Here is a 20,078-nt window from a genome sequence, read left to right as displayed (position 1 = left end):
AATCTATAATTCAACTTTTACCCTTCATACAATTTAGTCCTTTTACCTAATTACTGTTCATGCAATTTCATCTAACGAAAACCTAATTAACTACACAACTAAATTCGTAAATATTTTTAATAAATATCTACGAGTCTGATTTACGGTAACGGAGTCTCGAAAATATACTTTTTGACACCCGTGACTATCGGGTCATTACACAGACACCCTGAATTTGTAATATGCTAGGGTGGAGTTTTACATTTGGGATTCTTCACCTCTATAAACAAATGCATCCAATTTATAACAACTAGAAGAACAATTCAATAACTAGGTAAGTCCAAATTCGCCTAGTTGGATCGGCTAGCTTTTATAAAAAAATCATTTTTATATTAATATTTTTACATTATATAATTAAATTTAAGTTAAATTGAGGTAGTTAAAAGACAAAATTACATCCTAGATCTTGCCTATATGAACTCACCTTATTAAGGAAGATAAATCATACTTATCAGATTCAATAGATGAGATAGACAAGGAAGATAAATCATACTTATAGGATTCAATAGATGAGATAAGTTATACACAAATTGTGAGAGATTTCTTGCAGCCTTGAGGGGACAAATGAGTTAGTATGTGGGTTATTTCGAGTTTAAGTCATTTTAAGTTTGAAACACTTTAGATTTAAGCTATTTTCGGTTCGATTTGGAGGAGTTCCAACTTATTGATTTTTTATGTTCAAATTAAGTTGGGATTGGACTTGAATTTGGATTTGGGTTAACTAGATTGAGTTTTCATGTTCTTACATGTTTAAGTGTAATTGTAAACTTACAATTGATTTGAGCCAATAAATTGACAACTCTTATCAAAACGAAATTATAAATAAATTTTTTTGATGTATCACGTGACTAACTAAAAATACGACAAATGTAAGTGCACCTATCGATAAATAGTATAGTTACGGTGAGTAGAGATATTGTATCCACGAGGACTAAAAGTACTAGTATAGCTACCATTTTCCTATTATTTAACCGACAACTTGGACTGATTTATTTAAACTAAGATTACTAAATTAATTTAACTAATGAACTCAACAGAGAATAAATTAGGAAAGTAATTAAATAATAACCAATAAGCGAGACAATACCCAGGAAAGAATCCACCTAGACTTCGTCTATCATTATGAATCTGAATCAAACGATTTATTCACTTGGTATCTTGATCCGTAGAAACCCCTAAATTAAACTAGTATCTCTTTCGAGAGTAAAAACAACTGACTTTAGGTTGATTAATTGAAATTTCTTTCTAATTAAAACTCTTATTGTCGCATTAACTCGATTTATAGGTTGCCTTATTAGATTTGACTTTAATCCGATAGATTTATGTCGTCCTATTTCTAGGATTGCATGCAATTCCACTCAATTATGCTAGATCTACTCTTAAACAAAGACTTTTTCTCCTTTGATTTAATTACATTAAACATGAATTAATATTTCAAAAATATTAAAACAATAGATAAGCACATATAACTGAGAACAAGAATAAAGTATTTATCGCATAAAATAGAAATCAAATAATAGAATTCATTATAGGGTTCATCTTCCCTAGGTATCTAGGAAATTAGTTCATAATTGTGTATAAAAATATCTTAAAGATAGAATAACCACAAGAAATAAAGAAACTCATAAAAACTTCAAAGGAAACTAAAAGGAGGTATTTAATCTTGATGGAAATCTACTTCAGAGTTGGCTCCAATGGTGTTCTTCGAGTTGTTTTCTTCAATATTCTCTGTTGGCTTACTTTTCTCTTCTATTTTGTATTTATAGACTTTAGAATCCTTAGAAAGCCTAAAAATTACGTTTTTTGGCGTGTTTGAGATGCAAATCACGAAATCGACATGGTTTGGCACATGACCGTGTGTCCAGCCTGTTTGGCACACACGACTGTGTGTCCAGCCCGTGTGGAAAGACCCAGCCAGTGTGGCTTCTAAAATTTGCTCCAAATGTTTGATTTTCACTCGTTTTTTGCTCCTTTTGCTCCCAAATGCTCTTTTAAGTATATAAACATGAATTTAAAGGATTAGGAGCATAAAATTAACCATTGTGCATAAATAATCATCCATAAACGTATTAAGAACGAAATTAAAACATGTTACTTTTATCACTTATCAGTTTCAATACTTACAATTTTATTTCTAAACTAAAAACAATTGAATTATATATTTTCAATACTTACAATTTTATTTCTAAAAACTAAAAGTAATTAATTTGTACCTTTATCTGCCATCAAATTCGGTAAGAGTTACATCGTTGACTGAAGCTCTATTTTGAACATCATGGGTGATTAGTGGTGTTTCAGTGAAAACAGGTTGTTTTGGTGTGTTAAAATTTGAAATCTCACTGTTAAGCATTGAAACAACAGTAGACATAGTGGGCCTATCGTTAGCATATTCTTGAACGCATAGCAATCCAATATGTATGCATCTCCTTTTTTCTTTCTCATTCTTTAAATTAGATTTTGGCTCCAAAACCACATTGTCAACTAAGCTCCAAATGTTGCCTTCGTTCCATAGTTTCTAGACCTATAAATAGAAAACAACTTTGTCTAAAGTATTGCTTAAATTATCCAATTTAACTTAGACTCGAATTATCCAATTTAAATCAGCTCAATTCAATATAAACGTTGAACTGCTCAAACTCTATTGATTAAGCTTGCATGAGCAGCCCAAATAGCTTGCAACTATGATGAAATACACCCCTAATTCGATCTACCAACGTTTCTAATTATCTTATAAACTCCCTAATTCGATCTACCAACGTTTCTAATTATCTTATAAACTTACATATCCCAAGAGGCTAAAATAATCCTGATTGTTGAACAAGCTTGTGTTTTTTCTTCCGCTAATAATCTCTAGCAGTAGAACTCCAAAACTGAACACATCTGATTTCTCTGAAAATCGCCCTTGTATTGCATACTCAGGAGACATATAACCTCTGTATTTTAACATTAAAAAAAATAACCATTACAAAAAAAAAACCCACCATTACAATCCTAGTTTAAATCGGGTCTAAATTAGAATTAAATAATAAAAATATTTTTATTTAAATTTAATCATACAAGAATATAAATATAAAATCAAATTTTAATTTTTATCCCTCTACTATACTTAAATTTGAGATTTAGCTCATATATTTTAGTTTGACATGAATTAACCCCTCTATTTTTATAATGCTGTTAGTTAGTTTAAATAAATAAATACTATTAACTATTTCGGTTAAATACTGATGTAGATTTTTCTTTAAAACAACAATTCTATTATAAAAGGTTCCATGTCAATATGATGAGTTGGAAGGAATATAGTTCTATGTCAATATGATAAGTTGGAAGAGATATTTTTGAAAAACACGTGTTACTTATTTGAACTTACTAATAATTCTATAAAAATAGAGGAACCAAAAAATGTCATATCAAAGTATAGATACAAAATCTCAAATTTGACCAATTTATAATGGGGATAGCCATAATTTGACTTAAATATATATAAAGTTTTACAATGCATTTTTTTAAACAATAAAATAGGCCAACAGACAGAGCAAAGCTAGACCCTATTCCAATTTAGGCATGTATTTTCTTTAAGCATCATGAGATGGCCAGACTCGATCATAGACATATCTACACCATACTTTAGTGGAAAAAAAATGAACAAAAAGAAAAGAAATGAGAGGGAGGATATTCCAACTTACTAAGTTCCAACAACCGTTTTAGTGTTAGCTTGATTTTCATCTCCTCCGAAAATTCTCACCATCCCAAAATCTGCAATTTTTGGATTTAACTCTTGATCGAGTAAAACATTGCTTGCTTTTAGGTCTCTGTGTATAATTTTCAGTCTTGAATCTCTATGAAGATAAAGCAATCCTCGGCTGATCCCTTCAATAATGTTAAAGCGTTTTCTCCAATCCAAGATGGTTTTTTTAATTGGATCTATAACAAAAACTAAATGGTAAGACCTTAAAAATGAAAAATTAATTCTTATAACCGAGGATCTAACTACAACCATCATTGTATTTTCTACCATATTGTATTCATTATGATTGTAACCGTAATTGATGTTACATCGAGCAATTAAAATAATTATTGAGTAACAATTACTATTTAAATCTTGGAATAGACTAAAGGTGTGTCTGGTTAGGTGGAAAAGTGGAAGGATGAGAGTAGGGAATGGAAAATTGAAAAGATAATAAATTTTGAGTGTGCTTGGTTGAGAAGAAAAGTGAGAGGAAAGAAAATATAAAGGATGATCATTTTTCATCTAATGTATAAAAACTAATCCTTTTAAATTAGAAAGACGAGAGAAGAAAAAATGATAGAGATGTATATATTAATTTAAAATTATGATAGAAATGTTAAACAAGGAAAGTTGATTTCATCCTGTTTGATTTTAAATTTAATTGGGGCTTAATATGAGTTTCGAAAATAGTAGAAAGAGAATTAGCTTGAGTTACTAACCAAAGACAAAAGTGTCCAAACTTTTGTTGGGCATATACTCGTAGACGAGCATCTTCTCTTCTGCTTCAACACAACACCCAAACAATTTAACCAGATTTCGATGTTGAATCTTAGAAATTACTTCCACTTCGTTCATAAATTCTTCTAATCCTTGCCCTGAAGCTTTCGATAATCTCTTCACTGCTATTTCCTTTTCATCACTTAATATTCCCTGCACACAACATTCAGCTCACAAGACTTGATTCCAAAAAGAAAAATGTCATTTCACTGACTCTGGTTTAGCTTGAAATCACCATTATTTATTACCCTATAAACTGGACCGAAACCACCCTGCCCTAGCTTTTTTGCGTGATCGAAGTTGCTCGTCGCGATGGCGAGTTCTTCGAAATTGAATAGCCGCAGCTGCTGGAGTTTAACTCCGATTGAATTTTCTCCCACATTTTCACTAGAAAATTTTGTCATTGCATTTCCATTGTTGAGTTGGAGTCTGATCTGTTTGTGTTTTTGTTTCCTTCCTGAGATGCAAATTGCTAAATTAGAGATACACTGAATTCAGAGTTACCTAATTAAAAAGCAAAATCATCATCTTCAAACAGAGTAATGGAGTTGAGTTTGAATATCTTAATAACCAATAAAAAAAGAGATATTACCTCTTCTTTTAGCCATCCAACACCATAAGAAGAGCATAATAATTGTAGTGGTTACTATACCCACAATTACTGCTGTAATAACAATAACTTTAGTGCTTTTCCCTTTATCTGAAAATCGAAAAACTTGGTTTATAAAACTTCAACACCAAAAAAGCAGATTAATTGAGGCAATTCAACACATGGTCGACATGGAAGACAAGTTTACCAAGCTCTGAAGACGGTAGACGAATGTAAAGATTGACTCTTTGAGTGGAGAATTTCTGCATATCAATCAAATCTCCACTCCAAAACATGCAACCAATGCCAGCATCATACGCGTAAGCCACGCACGAACAGTTCTTCATGCATTGATCTTTGCATTCACCGTTATTTATTGATGATCGGTCCGGAAATGCCGGCACTTTCATCGTCTGCAGCTTCAAAAACCCATCATCATCTCCTTGGCCTGCTTCACTGCCATTGTTCTTATCCCTTTGGCATTGTAAAGGGGTAGTCCTAAAACACCCACTACTCCAATTACCTCTACTCCATTCCTCTATATTCCTAGGTTTAAACCCCTTTAAGCAACTGCAAATTGGTTGTTTTGTTCGATCGCAGATCCCAAATGCCCCACACTGTCCATAAACACAAGATTCTGTTAGAGTAGTAGGTTACCTGTTTATCCAGTCACCTTTCCTCCCATCCCATGTCCGTTCAAATAATTTTCCTTGAGAATCAAGTTCATAGAACTTCAACCTATAGTTATCAGAATACTCATAAGTGAAATAGTACGTTTGTTGTTGATTATCTGCAACAACATGAAACCCATCAATATAAACAGTCTTCATAATTACACCAATAAAGGTATTCCCATTCCATGGACCACTCCGAAAATAGAGCTTGTTATTGTTCCTAATGACAAGCTCTGGGATATTGAAAGGTTCAAAGCCAAAAGAAAAGCTACCATCAGATGGATCATCAATGCTTTTCCATGATTTCAGCTCCGCTTTACGACCTTTCTTAACATCAGTTCTGATCTTCATAGTTTCAAGGAAGGCATTAGAAGGATCTTCAAAACTCTCCCATAAGCTGCTTTCTCCATCCTCACCATTACTAAGGACAAGGTTTCCAGAGTCTAAAAGCTGGGCAGTTGTTGCATTAGGAACCAAATTCGTAACATTTGATGACCAAAGAATCTCAGCTTTTCCATTGAAAACAACAAGGTTGCCATCATCTGATATGTTGAAAATCCCAGAAGAATCTTTGAGAGGCTTGTTTCTGTTTGCTACCCATACCACTGTTTGTACGGGGATTTGATGGTACAATATCCCTACATAACGATTGCTGGAATTAGCAAAGCTGAAGAATCCCAATCGGAAAACTCCACTCTGCGAGATTATAAATTCAGGGTCTTTGATGGATTTTGATGGTGTTATGGTGTCTAAAGCAGTGCCAGATTGTAAGTAAAAACAAGACAATAGTAAAATTTCAGAAGCTAGAAAAACAGAGTCGCTAATAACTTTCTCCATCTCTTGAGAACTTGGAATTGAGGCTATGATTTAGGAATGATTAAAAGATAAAATTAAACTTTTATCATTCCTAAAAGTTAAAATTCAATTTTATTATTATTAATTTAAAATTAAACTTTTATCATTCCTAACTCTACCCCTGTTATGGTATATGATGTAATGATTTTCAAGGCAACTGCAAATGTCTACGTCAGGATTCCAATTTTTTCTAGCGCTGATGACTTTTTAAATTTGTTGACTTGTTATTGCATTGAAGTTTCAAAAATGGTGAACTATTATCTTCACGTATTCACACATGAAGAAACAGTAGTACCACTCCAATTTCAACAATATTACGCTTTGGTCCTAAAAGGAAGAAGACATCTTGGGTTTTTTACAAAATTATTATAAAAAAAATAAAAAATAACCAAAATATTATAACTTTTTTTATTTATCAAAATATTATAAAATTTTTTATTTATTAAAATATACAAAAAAAACAAAAAACAAAAAAAAAAACCTGACACAGCCTGATCAAGCCAATCAATTAATAACTAATTCGCATTTTATGTATTATTTTGGTAATTTGATGAGAATAGTTTATTTAATAACTTTATTTTAATTTAATAAACAATTCTCATTTAATAACTCTATTTTAATTTAATAAACTATTCTCATTTAATAACTCTATCTTAATTATCACTTAACTAATATTAGATTTAATTAAAAAAATTAATAGAAATACCAGGCATGCCTTATTGAAAAACCAGAAGTAATAATAAAACTAATCACCCATAAATGTAACCCAAATAGAAAAAATAAATTATAATTATAAATTATTCTCATCAAATTTAGTAAATTTTTTAAATAAACTATTCTCATCAAATTACTAAAATAATACATAAAATGTGAATTAGTTTATACTTTTTTAAATAGCTTTACTTTAGGTAAAATATATTTACTTTAATAATAAAATAAAGGGCTTTTATGAGTAAAAATAATAGATTTAGAGCTTATTTAACTACAAAAATAGGTTGAGGGCTTATTTATTAAATAAAAAAATGAGTTGAAGGGGAATAAAAAGAAAATAATAAATAAGGAGGGCTTAGAAGGCAATTAGCCACATTTCAATTTTAGTGCGCCCCACACGCACAGCAGCGGCAATTCACTTTCAAAATATAAAATGGAAAATTTTTACGTCAAGTCCTTAAAACTGCAGATAGTTACATTTTAGTCCTTTGGCACCATTGGTGCCGCCAATCTCTTTGGCACCATTGGTGCCTCCAATCTCATTGGCACCTTTGGTGCCTCCAATGTGATTGGCCTGATCAGGCTGTGTCAGGTTTTTTTTTTGGTATATTTTGGTAAATAAAATTTTTTTATAATATTTTGGTAAATAAAAAAAAGTTATAATATTTTGGTTATTTTTTATTTTTTTATAATAATTTGTAAAAAACCCAAGACATCTTATATAGTTTGTTTACATATAAAATGTTTTCGTAAAATGTTTTTGTTATTTTATGTTGTTTATTTGGTCGAAAATGAATTATCAAATGAAATTATTCTCCAAAAAGAGATAAATTAAAATTTTTTAAGGAAAATATCTTATCAAAATTTTTTTCTGTAACATTTTTCAAAATGACAAATGGGAAGCTCTCTTCATCGTCGAAGAAAACAATCTCTTATATTCTAACTTTATATTTTTTTTACGATTTAGTCGCTAAAATCTAAATTTTTACTATTCTACAATTTAGTTCTTCAAAAATAGATTTTCTTATTCTACAATTTAGATCTAAATCCCGTTTTGTATAGTTTTGTAAAACAATCAATTTTTTAAAATTTCCAGATTTTATGATTTAGTCCTTACTATTAAAATTGTCAAAATTTCCAAAAATTAGTACTTAATTTTTGAATAGTTAAACTTTCATATTCTATTTTTTAGAATTGTAAATTCTCAAATAATGTAAATTAGTACTAAAACTCAAGTTTTGAAAATTTTACAATTTAACCCCTACAGTTTCAAGCTTTACTATTTTATGCCCAACTTTCCAAATTTTCATATTTCATTATCATATCATTTAGTTACTACATCAATGCTTCAGATTTTACTACTCAAATCCTTAGAATTCAAAAAATTTCAAATTTTACGATTTAGACCTTACTTCCATTTTTATTAAATTAAATCATTTTTCAACTTACTCATCCAAATAATATTGAAAACAAATATTTACCACTTTCAACTTAATTAAATTTATGTTCCCTAATGTACGAAATTAACAATTAAGCTTAATTAAATAAATTAAGATTGATTAAAACTAAAACATGATTAATTAAAATATAAATAAACTTTATGAAATAAATTCAATTAAATAATGAAAAGATAACAAAATCTCAAATATATGTTTGTTTTATTGAAAACAACTTTTATGAAATATTTTTAGGAAATCTTCCAAACACCAGAAAATATTAATTTTTCCAGAAAAGTAAGTCATTTTCCAAAAATTATTTTTCGAAAACCATTTTTGGTGAAACAAAAAAACCGCAAAAAAATAATAGCACATCTAACAGTACGTTTGGTTCGCTGTATTGGATTAGATGTGTATTGGATTAGAGGTGTATTGGATTAGAGGTGTAATAACAAATCAACTGTTTGGTTGAATGTAATGGAATAGAGGCGTAATAGTAATCTTGTGTCTGGTTGAATGTAATAGAGGTGTAATAGCATAATGGAAAAAACTAAAATGACTAGAATACCCTTAGCATAAATTTGTTTTGGTAAATGATTATTGTTATTGTTATTTAAATTTTAATAAGATTATTATTATCAATAATAAATATTTTAATCATATTTAAACATAATTATTATTAAACCCATTTTAATTAAAATATATAATTTCATAAAATTCTTAATAATTAGCAGAAATTTGTTTTGGTAATTATTGTTATTGTTATTTAAATTTTAATAAGATTATTAATATCAATAATAAATAATTTAATCATATTTAAACATAATTATTATTAAATATATTATAATTAAAATATATAATTTAATAAAATTCTTAATAATTAATATTCTTATATGAATTTACTCAAATCATAATATATGATACTGTAAAATATAAATTAACATAATTATTATTAAATATATTATAATTAAAATATATAATTTAATAAAATTTCTTAATAATTAATATTCTTATATGAATTTACTCAAATCATAATATATGATACTATAAATGAAAATTTGAAATAATTAATATTAAATATATTTTATTTAAAATATATGATTTAATAAAATTTAAAATAATTATAACTAATAAATTATATTTTATGAATTTGTATAATTTAAAATAATAATTATTACATATAATTTAATAATTAATATTAAATTTCATAAAATTCTTGATAATAAATTTTCTTATATGAATTTATACAATTTAAAATAATTAATATTAAATATAATTTAACAGTGATATATAATTTCATAAAATTCTTAATAATAAAATGTTCTTATATGAATTTATTAAAATCAATATATAACTTGAGAATTATATTCTGCATAAACATAATTAACTTATATTAAGAAAAGGTTAGATGAAAATGAAATTGTACATCATAATCCATATGTTATATAGTTTTACAACATCAAAAAGTTTGAACATTGATATTTAATGGTGAGAAAGAAATCTTCTGACCCATTCCAATCGGGCAACAGAAGGTAAACTAAAGAAAACGATCATTTGAGTTGGATGATCGGGAATTTTACTCAAAGCATCATACCGCTGATCGTCGGTTAAACCTTCAATTGACCATAAGGCTGAATATAAATTTGAAGCTTTCTCTTCCATCTTTTCCTCTGACTTCTGCTGAACTACCACCTCGGAGGCTATAGTAAAATTGAAAAGAGCACAGAACAACATATGTATATATATATATATAAACCTTACTACCAACTAAAATTGAAAAGAGCACAGAACAACATATGTATATCGACTCTCCTACACATTTTCTGCCAAAAAAAGGCATTTTTATGATATCAACAGTGTGCAAACCAAATTTATTTTAGTAACTTTACATGATATCATAGGTTTCTACATGTGTCTGTGGCTGGTTAAACTATTTGTTTCAAAGAAAAGTTATTTCCTTTTGCTTAGAGTTGAAACGCAAAAAAGGGCAACTAATAAATGTATGTCCTAATTTCATCGGAGGAAATTTTGACAATGTTTCAGGACAGACATGCCTATGAAAAACAAACATAGGCAAAAAATACAGCTGAATAAATGCAAATTATCAATTCTTTGTCTCAATCAATTGGGGCATGATCCAGAATTGAAAACCAATAAAGCACATATTTGAATCAACATGCAGTGGCATCTATGCCAACACTTCATAACCACTCAACCACTCAACCATTTTGCTTATATCTAATGAAAATGCTAATCGGCCTCGAGACAATGGATTGAAAGAATAACATCATGAAAACAAATGCAAAACCAACCTTGCAAATCAAAAGGTCTTCTGTCTTTAAAGAATTTTCCTTCTAGCTCCTCTTGAAAGGAAATAAGATAACTTTCTCACACTCCAGACCAGAAGGTAAACAGCAAGGCAATAAAATTAAGAGAAAAGCAACGTTTTAAAGACGAGTCATATAGCAATGAAGAGGCCCATAAGTGAAAGGGAGCAAAAGAGAAAAAGGAGATATTAAACACAGAAGAAAGGCATGGAATTATTTTACATGCTTTCAGTCACAAATTATATTGCTAAAAAATGCAGTAGAAAGTACAGTAATAAAGTATAAATTCAAAAGTTCCATTTATAAATGTGAAACTGAAACCGCAATGATCAAGTAATCCTTTAATAGTATGCTGTGCAGATATTGTTTCCTAAGCTAGAGAAGTTGAAACTATCCTCAATTGGCATTGAAAGAATATGGCTTCCCCAAGCATTTTGCTCAACTCAAAATTTGACAAGCTTGATCATTGAGGGTTGCGTCAACATAAAGCATGTGGTATCCGACTCCATGATTAAATATTTGCAGCAGCTCAAATGCTTGGAAGTAAGTGAATGCAAATGCATGCAGGAGATAATATCAATGGAGAAGCAGATCGAAGAAGCATTCTAAAACAGAGGATTAATTTGCTTCCCTCGATTGAAATCCCTCAAATTGAAAGATCTTCAGAAACTCATTGGATTTTTCCATGAAGATTATACTGTTGACTTCCCAGCCTTAAAGATTCTTGAGATAGAAAACAGTCCAGACTTGAAGACAAAGATAACCCTACTGGTGGAGTTTTGTTCAACGAAAAGGTACTGTTTTTAACGCAGTGAATTGTACCTTATTTCCATTTCTCTTGTTATAATTAACTCTTCTAATCATTTCTTCCACAGACATGAATACTGACATCAACTATATTACTTCTGTTAAATTCACCATCTCTAAACAACATAAATTCAAGGATTAACTAAACATAACAATAAAAAGAATTCAAAACCCCAAAAAGAACAAATCTTGCAGAGACCCAAAATTAAAAAAAAAAAGGAAACATGATTACATATGGCTTGTAAATTGAAGGTTTAGTTGACCTGTAATGAATATGGATTTCCTTTGAAATAAATTGAAGCCTTGAGTGGAGCCTGGAAAGAAGCAGAAATGGCGATAACTAGGCGCAGGCAAGGCAACCAAGAAGAGGAATAAATTAGGAGGAATGGAAAGCTTAAAAACCCAAAACACTAACCTGTAAATGACCAAATTCGGGCACAGTGCGATGAAGAAGAAGCTGTAATCAGAAAAGAGGAAACCGATTACATGCAGAATCAGCAGAGTGAAACAAATCTGGAGGTATTAACTTACCAACAAGGAAATCGGCAGAGGCTAGAAGGAACAGAAGAGAAACGGGGAAGCAGATGGGAGGGTATAACAGGGATGGTAAACCTATGCGGCGCCTAATCTGAGCAAATGGGGTGTATTAGAAATCGGTGGATTTCACCGATTAGGTTAGTATTGTATTACAGGCGTAATAGAAAAACCATGAACCAAACAACGGCATAGAGGCGTCTTAAGTGGGCCCCACCGATTAGGGGTGTATTGGCATAGCCAATACACCCAACCAAACATAGTGTAAGTGTTTGAGTAAATGCTCGCAGTAATATCAATTACTGTAAAGGAGATTATTTACAAATGGAAAGGAAGACCTCTATTTATAATTAAACTTTCCTAGATCTAACAGTACAATTTAAATTATATAAACGATCAAGATTAAATCTATCTACAAATTTGAGAATACTAAGAGATTTAAACACTTAGAAAATCCTACAACATCACAGTGAAGGGACCAATTACGCAGATCAACATACCAATATTGACATTTATCATTATGTTGTTGAAGGTTCATCTGCTGCCGAATGGACACATGAGGAGGAATTTCCTCACTGGCTTGATCAGCAGCCAATTGAAACTGAAAGTATTCCTGATGGCAAACGCTGGTCATCACAACCATTGGCCAATTTGGATGCAAAGCATCTCTACAGGACATCCTCGTACCCTGAGCAGCAGCAGCAACTGCAACAACAACAACAACAGTACCACCAACATTTCTCTAGTGAACCAATTTTAGTTCCAAAATCTTCTTATATTTCTTACCCTCCCCCCGATGGCAGATCTCCTCAGGCGTCACCAAACCAACATTCTGGACACCTAAATATTCCTTATATGGCTGGTGGACCACAGATGGCATCTTCACCCAACCTCTCTGGCTTCCCAAATTCTCAGCTTCAACTGCCAGGCTTACACCATGGGCCAAATTATCGTGGGAATATGCCTCAATTTGCTCCTGGTCCGTCTGTCAGTAGTCAGCCGTCAAATCAATGGGGGAGCCGGCCAAAAGTGTATGGAGATAATTCCAGTGTTTTGAACAATATGTTGCAGCAACAGTTAACTCATCAAAATGGTTTGATTCCACCACAGTTAATGCCACAGCTGCAGTCGCACCAGCAGAGACTGCAGCATCCTGTTCAGCCTTCATTTAGCCACTTTTCTGGGATTCAGTCACAACAATTTAATCCTCATCTTTCTCCGTCCCCACCTGTAATGAACAAGGTTGAAGCTATACTTGGTATTGGTGATCTGAGAGATCAAAGAGCCAAATCAGCTCAGAAAGGTAGGCAGAGTCTACCAGGCTTTGACAGTGGGGCGCTGAAGAGTGATTTTGGATGGCCTCAGTTTACATCCAAATACATGTCAACTGATGAGATTGAGGGCATTCTTAGAATGCAGCTTGTTGCAACCCACAGCAATAACCCCTACGTGGATGATTATTACCACCAGGCTTGTCTTGAAAGAAAATCTGCTGGGGCGAAGTTGAGACATCATTTTTGTCCAACTCATTTAGGGATCTTCCTCCCGGAGCACGTGCGAATACTGAGCCTCATGCTTTTCTTCAGGTTGATGCTCTTGGGAGGCTTCCTTTCTCTTCAATTCGCAGGCCTCGCCCTGTTCTCCAAGTTGACCCTCCAAATGGGTTAGTATGTGGGTTATTTCGAGTTTGAATCTTTTTAAATTTGAAACACTTTAGACTTAAGTCCTTTTCGAATTGAGTTGGAGTAGTTCCAACTCAATGATGATTTATATTTAAATTAAGTTGAGATTGGACTCAAAATCGAATTTAGGTTAAGTAGATTGAGTTTTCATGTTCTTACAAGTTTAAGTTTAATTGTAAACATACTATATATTCGAGTTAATAAATTGGCAACTCTCATCAAAAATGAAATTATAATAAAAAGTTTCAATACTTACAATTTTATTTCTAAACTAAAAACAATTAATTTGTACCTTTTCAATATTTACAATTTTATTTCTAAAAACTAAAAGTAATTAATTTGAACTTTTATCTGCCATCAAAATCCGTAAGAGTTACATCATTAAGCGAAGCCCTATTTTGAACATTATGAGTGATTAGTGGTGTTTGAGTGAAAGCAGGTTGTTTTGGCGTCTTAAAATTTGGAATCTCATTGTTAAGCATTGATACAACAACAGACATAGTGGGCCTATCGTTAGCATATTCTTGAACGCATAGCAATCCAATATGTATGCATCTCTTTATTTCTTTCTCTTTCTTTGAATTAGATTTTGGCTCCAAAACCACCTTGTCTACTAAGCTCCAAATGTTGCCTTCGTTCCATAGTTTCCAGACCTATAAACAAAAATCAACTTTGTCTAAATTAATGCCAAAATTATTCAATTGAAGTGCTCAATTCAATATAAAGATTGAGGTGCTCAAACTCTTTTGATTAAGCTTGTTTACCTAAGTCTAAAATGAGTTTCATTCTCATGTTCAACTTCAAACTTGATTGTTTATACTTGAGCTCGAGTTTGAATTGGAAATTCTAATTATTAATTGAAAATAAAAAAAGCTCAATTAGGTTTGCAAGCTACTCAATCAAGTATTAGGATTTCTCAAATTCAGCTCGTGAACTATTTTATTCAAGCATTAAGATACTCAAATTCAGATAGCATGAGTGGCCCAAATAACTTGCAAATATGATGACTTACACCCCTAATTCAGTCTTATAAACTTACATATTCCAAGAGGCTAAAATAATCCGGATTGTTGAAAAAGCTTGTGTTTTTTCTTCCACTAACAATCTCTAACAGTAGAACTCCAAAACTGAACACATCTGATTTCTCTGAAAATCGTCCTTGTATTGCATACTCAGGAGACATATAACCACTGTATTTTAACATTAAAAAACAACCATTACAAAAAAAAAACCATTTCAATCCTAGTTTAAATTGGGTAAAAATTAGAATTAAATAATAAAATTTATTTTTAATTAAATTTAATCATACAAGAATATAAATATAAATATAAAATCAAATTTTAATTTTGATCCCTCCACTATACTTAAATTTAAGATTTAGCTCATATATTTTAATTTGACATGAATTATCTCCTCTATTTTTATAATGCCATTGGTTAGTTTAAATAGATAATACTATTAACTATTCCTGTTAAGTACTGATGTGGATTTTTCTTAAAACAATGATTCTATTATAAAAAGTTCCATGTCAACATGATGAGTTGGAAGGAATATTTTTAAGAAAAAAAAATGTCTTACTTATTTGTACTTACTAATAATAAAATAAAAAAAAGAACTAAATTATATCATATTAAAGTATAGATACTAAATTTCAAAATTGACCAATTTATAATGGACAAAACCATAATTTGACTTAAATATATATATATAAATTTTTAAAAAGGCCTTTTCTTTAAACAATAAAACAGGCCAACAGACAGAGCTCAGCTAGACCCTATTTGGGCACGTATTTTCTTCAAGCATCATGCGATGGCCAGACTCGATCATAGACATATTTACACCATATTTTATTGGAAAAAATGAACAAAAAGAAATGAAATGACAGAGAGAATGTTCCGAACTTACTAAGTTCCAACAACCCTTTTGGTGTTGGCTTGATTTTCATCTCCTCCGAAAATCCTCGCCATCCCAAAATCTGAGATTTTTGGATTTAACTCTTGATCGAGTAAAACATTACTTGGTTTTAGATCCCTGTGTATAATTTTCAATCTTGAATCTCTATGAAGATAAAGTAATCCTCGACTGATCCCTTCAATAATTTTAAAGCGTTTGCTCCAATCCAAGACATTTTGTTTAATTGGATCTATAACAAAAACTAAATAGTAAGATCTTAAAAACGAACGATTAATTCTTATAACCAAGGATCTAACTACAAAAATCATTTTATTTTCTACCCTATTGTATTCATTGTGATTGTAAATGTACTTGATGTTACTTTGATCAATTGAAATAAATATTGAATAGTGATGACAGTCAAAGCATCAGGTAACAATTACTATTTAAATCTCGGGTGTGTCTGATTTGGTGGAAAAGTGGAAGGATAGGAGGATGTTGTGAAAAATTGAAAAGAAAATAAATTTTGAGTATGCTTGATTGGGAGGAAAAGTGAGAGGAAAGAAAATATGAGGGATGATCAGTTTCCATTATAATGTATATATAAAAACCAATCCTTCCATATTCAAAAGGGTAGAGAAGAGAAAATGATAGAGGTGTGTATATGAATTTAAAATGATATGCATTTTTCATAGGTCTCTTTTAAAGTTACTAACCAAAGACAAAAGCGTCCAAACTTTTGTTGGGCATATATTCGTAAACGAGCATCTTCTCTTCTGCTTCAACACAACACCCAAGCAATTTGACCAGATTTCGATGTTGAAGCCTAGAAATCACCTCCACTTCATTCATAAATTCTTCCAATCCTTGTCCCGAAGCTTTTGATAATCTCTTCACTGCTATTTCCTTTTCATCACCTAATGTTCCCTGCCACAATATTCAGCTCACAAGACTTTATTGCAAAAAGAAAAAATGTCATTTCACTGACTCTGGAAATTGCCATGATGTATTACCCTATAAACTGGACCGAAACCACCCTGCCCTAGCTTTTTTGCGTGATCGAAGTTGCTCGTCGCGGTGGCGAGTTCGTCGAAATTGAATAGCCGCAGCTGCTGGAGTTTAACTCCGATTGGATTTTCTACCACATTTTCACTAGAAAATTTTGTCATTGCATTTCCTTTGTTGAGTTGGAGTTTGATCTGTTTGTGTTTTGGTTTCCTTCCTGAGATGCAAATTGCTAAATTAGAGATACACTGAATTCAAAGTTACCTAATTAAAAAGCAAAATCTCAAATTGGATTCAATCATTTTCAAACAGAGTAATGGAGTTGAGTTTGAATATCTTAATAACTAATAAAAAAAACAATATTACCTCTTCTTTTAGCCATCCAACACCATAAGAAGAGCATAATAATTGTAATGGTTACTATACCCACAATTACTGCTGTAATAACAATAACTTTAGTGCTTTTCCCTTTATCTGCAAATCGAAAAACTTGGTTAATAAAACTTCAACACCAAAAAAGCAGATTAATTGAGGCAATTCAACACATGGTCGACATGGAAGACAAGTTTACCAAGCTCCGAAGATGGTAGACGAATGTAAAGATCCACTCCGTGAGTGGAGAATTTCTGCATATCAATCAAATCTCCACTCCAAAACATGCAACCAATGCCTGCATCATACGCATAAGCCACGCACGAACAGTTCTTCATGCATTGATCTTTGCATTCGCCGTTATTTATTGATGACCGGTTCGGAAATACCGGCACTTTCATCGTCTTCAGCTTCAAAAACCCATCGTTATCTCCTTGGCCTGCTTCACTGCCATTGTTCTTATCCCTTTGGCATTGCAAAGGGGTAGTCCTAAAACACCCACTACTCCAATTACCTCTACTCCATTCCTCTATATTCCTTGGCTTAAACCCCTTCAAGCAACTGCAAATGGGTTGCTTCGTTAGATCGCAGATCCCAAATGCCCCACACTGTCCATAAACAGAAGATTCTGTTTGAGAAGCAGAGTACCTGTTTATCCAGTCACCTTTCCCCGCATCCCATTTCCGTTCAAAGAATTTTCCTTGAGAATCCAGTTCATAGTACCTCAACCTAGAGTTATCAGAAAATTCATAAGTGATATAGTACGTTTGTTGTTGATTATCTGCAACAATATAAAACCCATCAATATAAACGGTCTTCATAATTACACCAATAAAGGTATTCCCATTCCATGGACCGGTTCGAAAATAGAGCTTGTTATTGTTCCTAATGACACCCTCTGGAATGTTAAAAGGTTCAATACCAATAGAAAAGTTACCATCAGATGGATCATCAGGGCTTTTCCATGATTTGATCTCCACTTTACGACCCTTTTTTACATCATTGCTAATCTTCATAGTTTCAAGGAAGGCATTGGAAGGATCTTCAAAACTCTCCCATAAGCTGCTTGCTCCATCCTCACCATTACTAAGGACAAGGTTTCCAGAGTCTAAAAGCTGGGATGTTGTTGCATTAGGAACCAAATTCGTAATATTTGATGACCAAAGAATCTCAGCTTTTCCATTGAAAACAACAAGGTTGCCATCATCTGATATGTTGAGAATCCCAGAAGAATCTTTGAGAGGCTTGTTTCTGTTTGCTACCCATACCACTGTTTGTACGGGGATTTGATGGTACAATATCCCTACATAACGATTGCTGGAATTAGCAAAGCTGAAGAATCCCAATCGGAAAACTCCACTCTGGGAGATTATAAATTCAGGGTCTTTGATGGATTTTGATGGTGTTATGGTGTCTAAAGCAGTGCCAAATTGTTAAGTAAAAACAAGACAATAATAAAATTTCAGAAGCTAGTAAAACAGAGTCGCTAATAACTTTCTCCATCTCTTGCAAGAACTTGGAGCTGAGGCTATGATTTATGAATGATTAAAAGATTAAATTATACTTTTATCAAGTCAAAATTCAATTTAATTTAAAATTTTATAAATTATAAAACAACTTAAAATGAAAAAATTTTCTGCAACCCCCTGATTTGGAATATGAAGTAATGATGTTTCAAGGCAACTGCAAATGTTTTACGTTAAGATTTCAATTTTCTTCGAGCGCTAATGACTTTTTCAATTTTGCTGACTTTGTCTTGCTGACTTTTTCAATCTTCCCGTGTTTACACATAAAAGAACACTAATACCACTCCAATTTCAACATGATTAGGTGTACATCTTAAAAGGATGAATACATCTCAATTATTTAAATTGAGTTAGAATCTTAAATTCATTAAATTAATTTAAATTTTAAGTAACTTGAGTCTCGATTTGATGATGACAACCATATTTTATTTATTTATTTTTTTTTACATAAAGTAAACGGTGGACCTAAATAATTTGTGAACAAATCAAGTATTTTTTATGTTTGTTTTATCATATATGGTCTATGTTCAGTGTTTGTATCTTTAGGGTTCGGATATGGGTTCTCTATTTGAAAGTGTAATATGACTAGAACTAATTTTGGCAAACCTGTGGCCTTAGTCGAGAACTTAACTTCAAATTCGCTTAAATTAGTTTAACTCTTAAAAAAAATGAGAATTTATAAAAGAAATTCTTTAATGTACCGAAGTTAGTGAAAGCAAACTCAAAAGTAAAGAAGTAACAAACGAACAAAAAAACCACAAGAAAGTAATAAACTTCTATTTATAATTAAGCCTTTTCAAATCTAACGATACAATTTAAATTATATAGACGATCGATATTAAGTTTATCTACAAGATTATGTAGATTTATCCATTTGTTTTACGAATTAAGTCAATTTAAACATGTAAATAAATCCCATTTGATGTATTCACTTTATTAAATAACTTTGTGTGCTTTGGTTACAGATTTTAATCCACAATCCCTAAGTAGTTGACGTTGAGGTTTTTTTTCTTCCTGCGAAGGTGCATACATATGGATCATTTGTAGAAAAAGGAAACTCACTTTAATTATGTGGTACGAAATGAGATTGAGACAAATTAATTTTTGAACATTGATTCAATAGT

General features: G+C 31.3%; 1 protein-coding gene and 2 pseudogenes across 1 annotated transcript; 1 reads left to right on the top strand and 2 right to left on the bottom strand.

Annotated features, from left to right (window-relative positions):
• Positions 1-1,582: 1,582 nt before the first annotated feature.
• LOC107941308 (G-type lectin S-receptor-like serine/threonine-protein kinase At1g11330) lies at positions 1,583-6,659 on the bottom strand (annotated as a pseudogene).
• A 6,097-nt stretch (positions 6,660-12,756) lies between these two features.
• LOC107941306 (protein PAT1 homolog) lies at positions 12,757-14,167 on the top strand (annotated as a pseudogene).
• A 322-nt stretch (positions 14,168-14,489) lies between these two features.
• On the bottom strand, positions 14,490-18,858 carry LOC107941305 (G-type lectin S-receptor-like serine/threonine-protein kinase At1g11330; the record flags this gene model as incomplete). The annotated part of the gene is made up of 7 exons (XM_041087836.1): positions 14,490-14,811; positions 15,198-15,348; positions 16,064-16,301; positions 16,768-16,978; positions 17,065-17,273; positions 17,423-17,530; positions 17,628-18,858. Coding segments are annotated over 7 exons (2,454 nt in total), but the record flags the coding sequence as incomplete, so codon positions are not given.
• Positions 18,859-20,078: the final 1,220 nt, after the last annotated feature.

Source organism: Gossypium hirsutum, chromosome D01, assembly GCF_007990345.1.
Source record: "Gossypium hirsutum isolate 1008001.06 chromosome D01, Gossypium_hirsutum_v2.1, whole genome shotgun sequence".
NCBI lineage: Eukaryota > Viridiplantae > Streptophyta > Magnoliopsida > Malvales > Malvaceae > Gossypium > Gossypium hirsutum.
The sequence above is the reverse complement of the archived record's forward strand: the minus strand, read 5'-3'. Positions and strand labels throughout refer to the sequence as shown.